Source organism: Vipera berus (genome assembly GCF_964194415.1).
Source record: "Vipera berus genome assembly, chromosome: 2".
Classification (NCBI taxonomy): domain Eukaryota; kingdom Metazoa; phylum Chordata; class Lepidosauria; order Squamata; family Viperidae; genus Vipera; species Vipera berus.
In genome coordinates, this window is record NC_138203.1 from 118071137 (window position 1) to 118080631 (window position 9495).

At 40.4% G+C, this 9495-nt stretch overlaps 1 protein-coding gene across 2 annotated transcripts; it reads left to right on the forward strand.

The window, feature by feature from the left end:
• Window positions 1-1703: 1703 nt before the first annotated feature.
• On the forward strand, window positions 1704-9197 carry TNFSF14 (TNF superfamily member 14; the record flags this gene model as incomplete). Of its 2 annotated transcripts, XM_081321952.1 has the most annotated exons (4): window positions 1704-1919; window positions 4027-4063; window positions 7459-7506; window positions 8212-9197. In XM_081321952.1, the coding sequence occupies 4 exons, from the start codon at window positions 1704-1706 to the stop codon at window positions 8631-8633; spliced, it is 723 nt and encodes a 240-aa protein (XP_081178078.1). In that variant the 3' UTR covers window positions 8634-9197. The 2 variants fall into 2 exon arrangements, 1 of the variants encoding a protein (XP_081178078.1); XR_014025691.1 differs by lacking the exons at window positions 1704-1919; window positions 7459-7506; window positions 8212-9197 and adding an exon at window positions 5961-6111 and having other exon boundaries at window positions 3820-4063.
• Between the last annotated feature and the right edge of the window lie 298 nt (window positions 9198-9495).

Here is a 9495-nt window from a genome sequence, read left to right on the forward strand (position 1 = left end):
TATTGGAAAATCCAGCATTTGCCATTGCGTCAGGAGGATCTATAAGATCTGTAGCCTTCCTATTTCCATGACACAAACCAACAATATTTGCCTCTGAGAGCAATTGGTGGAAAATGATTTTTCATCGGAGGAAGGTCAGAGGGAAAGCCGACTGAAGAAAGGAGGAAAGTGGAACCCAGATGTATTGTTCTGTGTTGTCAAGCCCACAAACACAGACTATGCTTGGATTTGCTTATGATTACATTTAACACTATCAGCCAGTGGTGGGATTCAGCCAATTCACACCAGTTCAGCAGAACCAGTAGCTAATTTTTTGTTGCCCAGGCCCAGAATGGACTTCTGGAAGCGGCATCCACACAGAGAACCTGTTGTTCACGTATTTGAATCCAACTACTGCTGTCAGCAGATATTATTCAGTAGGTGGGACTCTTCAACTGTGTCCCCAGGGACAGATCATCAGAGAAAGAGGATCACAGTCATGTGAAACTTCCAGTCATACCAATAGAAGTTGACCTATTCAAAGGGAATAAGGGACATGATTCCGTCAGAGGAATCCGTTTAGTTTTAGCTGAAAAGAGGAAGTGTATATGACCACCCAGCACTTCCTGGAATGCAATAGTCTGATGGATTCCTTTGCAGATGTCACTCATATATAGAAGTTACATACAAAGAAGGAAGGGAAGTGACATATTGTTGATTCCTGCCCACAGTGTAAGCCATTTTGCTAGGGAATTCTGGGGGTTGTATTTCCAATAATTCGGAAGAGTGCCAAAGATGAAAGGCTGGCAAGGACAGAGGCTTGTCCTTTCTGCTAAATTGTTGTTGGGGGCAATTAAGCTGACTTTGTAATAATGCCGCTTGGGGGTGTGTGAAAGCCCTAATAAGCAGGCATATACATAGAATGAAGGCTACTGCTAAGCTTGTAAGCCGCCCTGAGTCTTCGGAGAAGGGCGGAATATAAATGGAATTAAAATAAAAAAATAAAAAATAAATTTTCTATGTGTTGGATTTAAATATTTCCTACCCATCTGCATGAATACAGCATTATAAGGAGAGACATTTTCAAGAAGCAAAGCTTGCTTCTGGTGCTTTCGTTTGCTGTTATTTTCATTCAGAGTTCTCACCAAAGCATTCACCTCAATCAGAAATTTATTTTTTAAACAACAATCTATTGGTTTATGGATTTTAAAAGGAGAGGGTTATCTATTGTCTAGCTGACCACACTTTTCTTACATAGTGAGATGCTCACCCCAACACTTCTTTTCACCTACCTGCAGTCCAAGGGCTTCTCTTTTCATGGACTTTGGGTTCAATTTTCACTGGTCATGAGTTGGGAGAGACAGCAATCCTGAACAGAGGAAGGACAGCCCTTCTCCTAGTTACACACATCTTTCCCTTCATGGCAACAGGTGGAAAGTGCAAAATGTCAGTGTTCAAACAAAAAAACCTGATGTACCCACCCAGGAAAAGACAAGAGAAGTAGCTTCCCTCGAGGAAGTCCCAGCCCACCAAGTCAAACATGGCCAGTGCATGTATAAAGGACAGTTGAGTAACCTTGTGGTTTCCTCCCCAGGGGTTGTGGGCGTTGCATGCTTTCTCTCTCTCTCTCTCTCTCTCTCTCTCTCATGTACAAGAGTCAGTCTGTAGATAAGCAGCACGCCTCTGGGTTCTGCAGTTCCTTCCACACTTTTCCTGAAGAATACATGATGGAAGCAGCCACAGGGTACCCCTCTGTTTTTGTTGTGGATCCAACACTAAGGGATGTTCCCTTTGTGCCACCCAGATGGAGGAGTCGGAAGAAATGGCAAGCTGGTCAGCTGTTCTTGGGATTCTTGGTGCTGCTGATGCTGAGTGGCTTAACCATCCAAACCTATCTCCTGATTTCCTTTCGCAAGGAACTGGATACAGCAATGGCACAGGTCATAGAGAGTGATCAAGTGTGGTGAGAATGAGGTTCTAATGGGGCAGGAAGGAGAGGCCAGGGAGTTGGAGGAGGAACCTACTCAATGAATATGCTGGACCATGTGTCCTTGTTGTAATAGGGTTTGGCTTCTCTTCAGTTGAAACCAGGACAGCTATGTTATCATTTGTTAGTGTGGTTGGCTCTACACATTAAGTGTGTGCTCTTGTATGTGTGCAGGGATATCTGTGGTCTGTTGGAGAAAAGAGAATAATAATTTCTTAGATATGATAAATTCAGAGGGTGGTACTGACAATGAACAAAGTAGCTTTCAAAATGCAAAAATTGGTGGGAGACACAGAGAGAGAAAGGCACTTCCAGCAAGTCAATTGAACAGCAGGATTTAGATTTCAAAGGTCATTTAAAACAATGGAGCTTTTAAGAGCTATTCAATTAATCTGATCTAAGCATGAGGCCAACATTTAGTGTATGGCACTGCCATTTCTAGTCTCTTTTAATGTACCTTGTATGAGATGGAAATACAAAGGGCAATTAAACAATTACCTTGCCTCTTTCAGGGAATTTTACAGATAAGCCAGCAGAGAATATCTTCTGTTTTGAACCCTTATATATTTTCCCTTTTTTTCTTAAGGAGAAAATAACAGAAGCTGGGCTTCATATATTCATCTATGCCATATCAATAGCTTGCCGGATTTTGGTAGCATGTTCTATAATTTAGCCACTGCATGCTTTCTAAATCATTGTTAATAGCTAAACTAAATGTGTGAACCAAACCCACTGAGGGTTGACATTCAGAAATCAAGACTAATTGTGACTTAGCCTGATGTGTGATTCTAGCCACTGTAGCTCTGCTATGCAGTTGGCTTCTTATCCTAGAATTCTCTCTTATATTTTGCTCACTTCTGGATTATTAATTACTGATAAAAATGCAAAAATATGGGGAAATGCTTTACTTCTATTCTGCTTGGGGTTAAAACCTTCTGTTGACAGATTCAAACTTCAGACATGTTGCAAGCCACATAACCTAGGAATGGTTTCCGTGTTGAATTGAATTCTATATTAGATTTGTTTTACAAATTTGTCATTTTTTACATCTCCCACAATTTAATTTGTCATTATTCTATAGACAGGATTATATGTAATTTCCAATGAGACACACGACTTTCTTTTTTTACAGCTAACCCCTGGTTGTCCTGATACAATACAATAAAAGCCAAAATAATAATAACATAACATAAATGCGTACCTAAACTAATGATGACCATTATTATTTATCATTATTATTCATAACTTTCTGTGATTTAAGATTTATTTCCATGCATATGTAGGCTAAGCATGAGACCAGGATATACAGCATTAGGAGGTTTCTGTTCTTATCACATTTCTAATAGAACCATAGTAGCATAGGTTTTCATGCAAAAAGGAGAGCTCTCTTCCTCTGTTTTTGCTGGCTTCCGTTCAGACTGACTTTCTGCTCTTGCAAATGCAATTAGATTTGGGGGCAGGGATAAGCAGTTCTAAGAAATATAAGCTACTTTCACCCATATTTATACCCTCGCCAATTTGCCTTGCTGAGGCATTTGCAGAATGTTTCCAGGCACTATCCATCCTTTCTTAAGAAGTTTCAACACATGATACCCTCAGTGAAAATTCAACTCTTCAAAGTGAGGAATGACTGAATGTTAAAGAAACCTGTGAGGATATCTTGACCAACTCCATCCCATGCACAAACTCTGTGCATATAAACAGTTAATGCAAAACCAAACTTTGTGGATAAGTGCACAGATGGTGAATTCACCTTAATCTAACCTCTGTTATGGTTGTCCCAGCTGTCTGTTATTGTGTTGATTGTTTTTTTTTCAAATGTTACTTATGTTCCTGTTGGAGAAATAGAGGGGAGCAACATGTGGAATCCAGATTTTTGAACTCTGATTTTCTTTCTTTTGGTGGAAATTAATATTCCAAAGAAATGTGTTAAATAAATAAGAATGTTTTGTGGAGAGGAAGCATGTATGTGTAGCAAAAGGAGAGCTGTTGGGTAGTGAATTTCTAGTGCTTTTTCATTTGGTTTATTAACAATTGTCTACTGGGTTGTTTTTTTTTAGGGAACAGCCAATGCGACTGCTGAAAAAATTATACAAGGTAAATTTCTCTTCTCTTTTGTTTCAGTCTTCACCTAGAATTGTTTCCATATGATTCCTCTAAGTGCCTCAGTGTCATTATTTTTCAGCAATTAGCAGGAAGTAGAATTAAAACAGATTTCACAGATAGTTTAATATAGTACTACAGAAAGTTCCATTCCCATATGACAGTTCCATAAAGCAAAGGACCAGGTTAGGGAGAGAGGGTCATGGAGCAAGTCCATCTGTGGTCATTAAAATTCAACACCACTTGATGGCACGCAACCAGTCCATCCAATGCTAAGTGACAATTTCTATGCTGCAGATTCAGTCAATTTACATGCTACTCCTTCCCTCTTTGCAGGGCTGGAAATTTATTGATGAATGCCTCCTAAATGGTGCTCTTTTAGCCCATTCTGCCCCACAAAAGAGTATGTAAATGTGTATATGCACATTCACAGTTACTGCTGTCATCTCCTTACTGTTTTTCCTTTTTGTTCCAATAGTAAGTAGTCCCAAAAGTGCTTTTTTCCAAAAAGCAACTGGATGTTTCGCTTCTTGGATGAGAAGTGAAATGTCTTCAAGGAGAAAACAAAGTCCAGTTGCCTTTTGGAAAAAAAATCACTTTTGAGATAACCATGACCTGGATGACTGAGAATTTCCATAGACAATAGTGAATAGTATTAATTTGCAATGAAATACAAGAAAGAGGAAAGCAATTCAATCATCAATCAGTGTGCTTTGACAGTACCAAAGAAACACACATATATAGTTCTCTTCACTGTTAAGGCTTAACAGATTAGCATTTCTCAGATTCATTTTGCAATAGAACCTAGTAAGTGCTAGGTGGGTGATGGCAAACCATTTGGATTCAGCATGTCAAAAATTTAGGGGGAAAAACCTAATTTGACCCTCTTGGCGTGTCAACCACTCCCCCAAACAAAAGAGAAACAATTCTCTATCTCCCTTCCACCTAGGCCACTCTGAACAACAACACTAGGTAGCAGCACTGAGGCTGAGCCTGAAGTAGAGGCCCTGGGCCTCAGTTTCACCCCTAGTGCCACCACTGCCATTCAAAAAGGTCACCTAGTACCCTTCCTCAAGTCATGTGAGCCTTGGAGAATGGCATGATTGCTCTCACAGTCCAGTGTTCCCTGGGATTTGGTGCGTGCTGCTTACCGTTAGGTGATCTTCTGCAGCCTACCTGAGGCTGCTCTGCTCTGGGTCACCTGACGTTTTTATTCTTAAAAAACTTCACAGAATGTTCTCCTGCAGCCTCTGAAAACTACCAAAATCATTCTTCACGGCCTCCAAACAGTGCATGAAAATGGGGCATGCTTTGGAGAATAGTGTAGTTGTTGTTGAATGTTGTGAACGCAGATGTGTTGTGCCATGTCATCTTTGACATACATGTCATAGGTTTACCATCTCTGTATTAGATGTATCAGTAGCCAAAGATCCTCCATCCAACCTTTTAAAAAAAGACATTCAGTCCAGAATAAATATGGGACTAAAAAGTTTCATTTAGCATTTGAATAAGTATTGATGTGATATTTATATTGCTTGTAGTCATTTTATAAGAGCTAAAGTGCGATAGACCTAATAGTTCATTGTTGTTAGCATATGGTAGCTTATGATTGTTTCTACTTTTATACCTTGTATTTAGCTCTGGGAAGTCGGGGAGGGGGGAAGGGGAGGGGGGGAGGGTTGGGTTGGGTTGGGAAGGGGGTGGGTGGGTGGGGAGGGGTTGTTTTGTTAAAGATAAAATGTATTGAAAAACTTTTCAATAAAAAAAGACATTCAGGAATACTATTTTTAAAAATCACCATTTCTTAATTTTTAAAGAATTCATTGATTGTGGTGGGTATTGCTCCTGTAATACAGTAAAAATGCCCGCATTTCATCTCTTTATTCCAAAGCATTTCTTTGAGCTGAAGGAAAGTGGAAATGATCTGGATTTCTAAGCACTGCCCAGTTGCTCTGTCACCAGAACAGACAGGCAACTATTCATACAGAAAACATTTTGCTTCTCATCCAAGAAGCTTCTTCAATTCATTATTATCAGAACTGAAAAAGCTTTCAAAAGGAAAAATAAAACCAAGTAAGTCTAGTTGCCTTTTGGAAAAAGCATCTTTGAGACAATCATGACCTGGATAATTCAAAATCTCCATAGACTTTATATTTCCTTGGGTGCGTAAAAAAAATCAAATCAAGTCTTTAAACTGATTACATTACCATTACCCATCCTCTCAGTTACACTTCTGGTTACATACTGTGTCAATTTTTCCACACTTTAAGGGAATAATGTATAATACATTAGTGGAACAATTCATAGTAACCCATTATAAGCATGGAATAACGCTGTGGGTGAAACACTGTAGGAGTATGGAGGGTCTATAAAAAGATATACAGTATACATCTTGATAGAAACAGCAGTGGAAAGAGTATTACCAAATAAACCATAAGAATTATTTTTTGAGAACTGTTTTTCCCACCAGGTTCCCCCCCACACACACACACACAATGAAATATGACATTCAAAATTCCCAATGAGCATAACTATTGGAATTCTGGGAGTTGTAATCTCAAAACTTCTGAACACAACCAGGCCAGTAAAGGCTGAATGAGCAAGTGAAGCATCAATAAACACAATTTGTCTTGTCAGGTCATGCAGTTTTCTCAAACATTAGTTGACAGTTACCTTGGTTGGCCCAACTGAATAGGAAAGAGCAACATGATGCTCTTCTTTAATTCCCATCAATTCTGGGAGGAATGTGCCTAGACTTCCATCCTTTTCCATGCACAATTTAAGGCCCTGACATTGATTTACAAAGTCCTAATCAGCAGGATCTGATTATCTGAATGACTACATATTCCATTCTGCATCTGTCTTGGCACCAGGTCCTACTTCAGAAAGATGCTCCTACTCTTCAAAGTCTAGTTAGCAAATACATGGAGAGAACTTCATCTCTTGCTCCCAAATTACAGAACATTTCCCTGTACAAAACACGTGATCCTAGTGGTGAAGACAGTCACCTCCCACTTGCAAGGTTGAAAGTTCAATCCTAGGTAGCTGCAGATGTTTCTCTCCTAGGGTGCGCAGAAGAAATATCTGCTGCAAACTCTGCATAGGCACTAGGAAGGGCATCCAACCAGTAAACACTCAGCTCCATCCAGTCGCCTGGCCTCTACCCAAATAGGGACTATGGGGTCATGAAAGGGAGTTTTATGCTATTGATAGTTTTGAATCTTTCAATGCATACACTTAATGTATTTTATTTTTCAATATATAATTACATTCTATCATTTGCAATGTTTGTGATATGCCTTCATTAGCTTGTATAGAGCTAGTACAGAGCCTTCTCAAGCTAGTACCTGTTTTGATAACAATCAGTTTCATCTTATTCCTTTTAACAGCTCCACCCAAGCTTCCTCTCAAAAGGCCAACTGCTCATCTGACACTAGGTAGGAAATCTTCTCATAAAGCCATATTTCTATTCATCTTTTAAATGCATGGAAGCTGAAGTAGGACTAGCTTGCTGCATGTGAATAAGACAGAATTTTTCATACCTGGCTGGCAGATTTTGGGAGTTAAAGTCCACACATCTTAAAATTGCTGAGGGTGAGGAACACTGCTTTAGACACATGTGAAGCTAACTCAGCCATTCTGGTTGTCATTTATTCCTCTGTTAGATTTCTGTACCACTTTCCTTCCAGGAGAGTAAGGTGGTACTCTCTCCTTCAATTTATCCCTGTGATGGAAGGTACACCAAGAAAGAGAGAGCAATTATCTACTAGCAATTATCTACTATGATGCTCACTGCTCACCCAGTGAGCATCATATCTGAGGGTGGATGTCTCATACCTACAGCAAAGCAGCATCTGTATATGAGGATATTACGTTGAAATAAACCTGGCTGTTGGGGCTAAGGGAGGTAAAGCTCAGAGCTCACTGCCCTTTCTCTTCCCAAAATGAAGTTTCAGCTTAAATTGAGGCAATGATTCTCCAATGTTCACAGTCCCCTCCATGTATGTATATGTGTATGTGTGTGTTTTGAAGCCAGATTTTTAAAATTAGTTTTCATTGCTGATCTATTAGTGAAGGTTCTATGCAAATTGTTTGCTTACCTCTCTGCCCATCTATGAAACAAGGCTGGTTGTGTTTTCCAGAACCCCCCGACACTGCAATTATAGATGGAGTCCTGCAGTGGGAACATCAGAACGGGTTTGCTTTTCTACATGACATGGACTACAAAGCTGGTTCACTGATTTCCAACAAGTCTGGCTACTACTATGTCTATTCAAAGCTCACCTTGGCATATTCAAGCTGTCTAACCAAACACCGGGGAGATTCCCTGTTCATCCACAGCATTTACAAGAGGACATCTCAGTATCCCGAGGAATTATTACTGCTGACCAACTACATTACCTATTGCAACTCTAAGGACAGTGAACAGTGGCAGGGCAATAGCTTCCTTGCTGGGGTGGTGTATCTAGAAGAGGAGGAAGAAGTGTTCATCAAAGTAACAAACGGGGAGCTGTTGTTCTACAGGGATGACTCAATATCACATTTCGGCACCTTCATGATCTAAAGGCTTGAAGGTTGAGCTTAGACTTGATTTTAGTTGAGCAATGAGAAGGGCCTCTTCCTTGCACTGCAGTGGAGTCACCTCTCAATGTTGCTTCAGCCATTTTTCAAATACACTGAAGGGAGGGCAAGGGGCCTGCCCACTTTTTCAGGAGAAAACGTTGTTTGATAAACTATTGGATAGCCATGACCAAAATAAAAAAGGATGAGAAAATATTTGGGGGTGGGAGGGAGGACATAGAGCTAGCTGACATTTCTTTGACTGGCATCCCAAATGTATGCCTGTTTTAGGTGACAGGCGCACTTCTTTTGGGAGAAGGGGCAGCTAACTCTGCTTTTTATACATTATTATTTGAAAAGCTGTAAAATCCTGCAAAGGCAGTTTTATAAGGAGTCATGGTGGACAAAGAAAATGAGAAGACAATGTATCACCTCATGGTCTCTGAAAAGCTGCTGTATGTACAGGAGCCTTTCCCCACTTGCACCTACTCACAGTATAAACCTGCCCTGGCAGTCTCTAGGGTTCTACCTTGTCCCCATTAGGTTGTCTTTGTCTTGTTCCCAGCAGCCCAGCACTGAGAAAAACCTTGGAATGATATTTTCCTCTCTTATCTTGACCCTTCCTGAGGGTAGCCTTGAGATGTGTAAACTCTGTTGGGTTTTGTCACCCTTGGACTGAAGTCAGGGAACTACCCCTGAGTGGAAACAAAAGTAATAGAGGCAGGACACAGATGGACTCTGGGCAGAGACAAGTTCTGCCTGGGGGAGCTTGGATGGATGGGCAGCACTTCAACTCTCAGTAGAGAGAGGCCCTACATCAAGACTGTGGACTCATGAGTCACTTCATCTTGAATGGTCTAACCAGC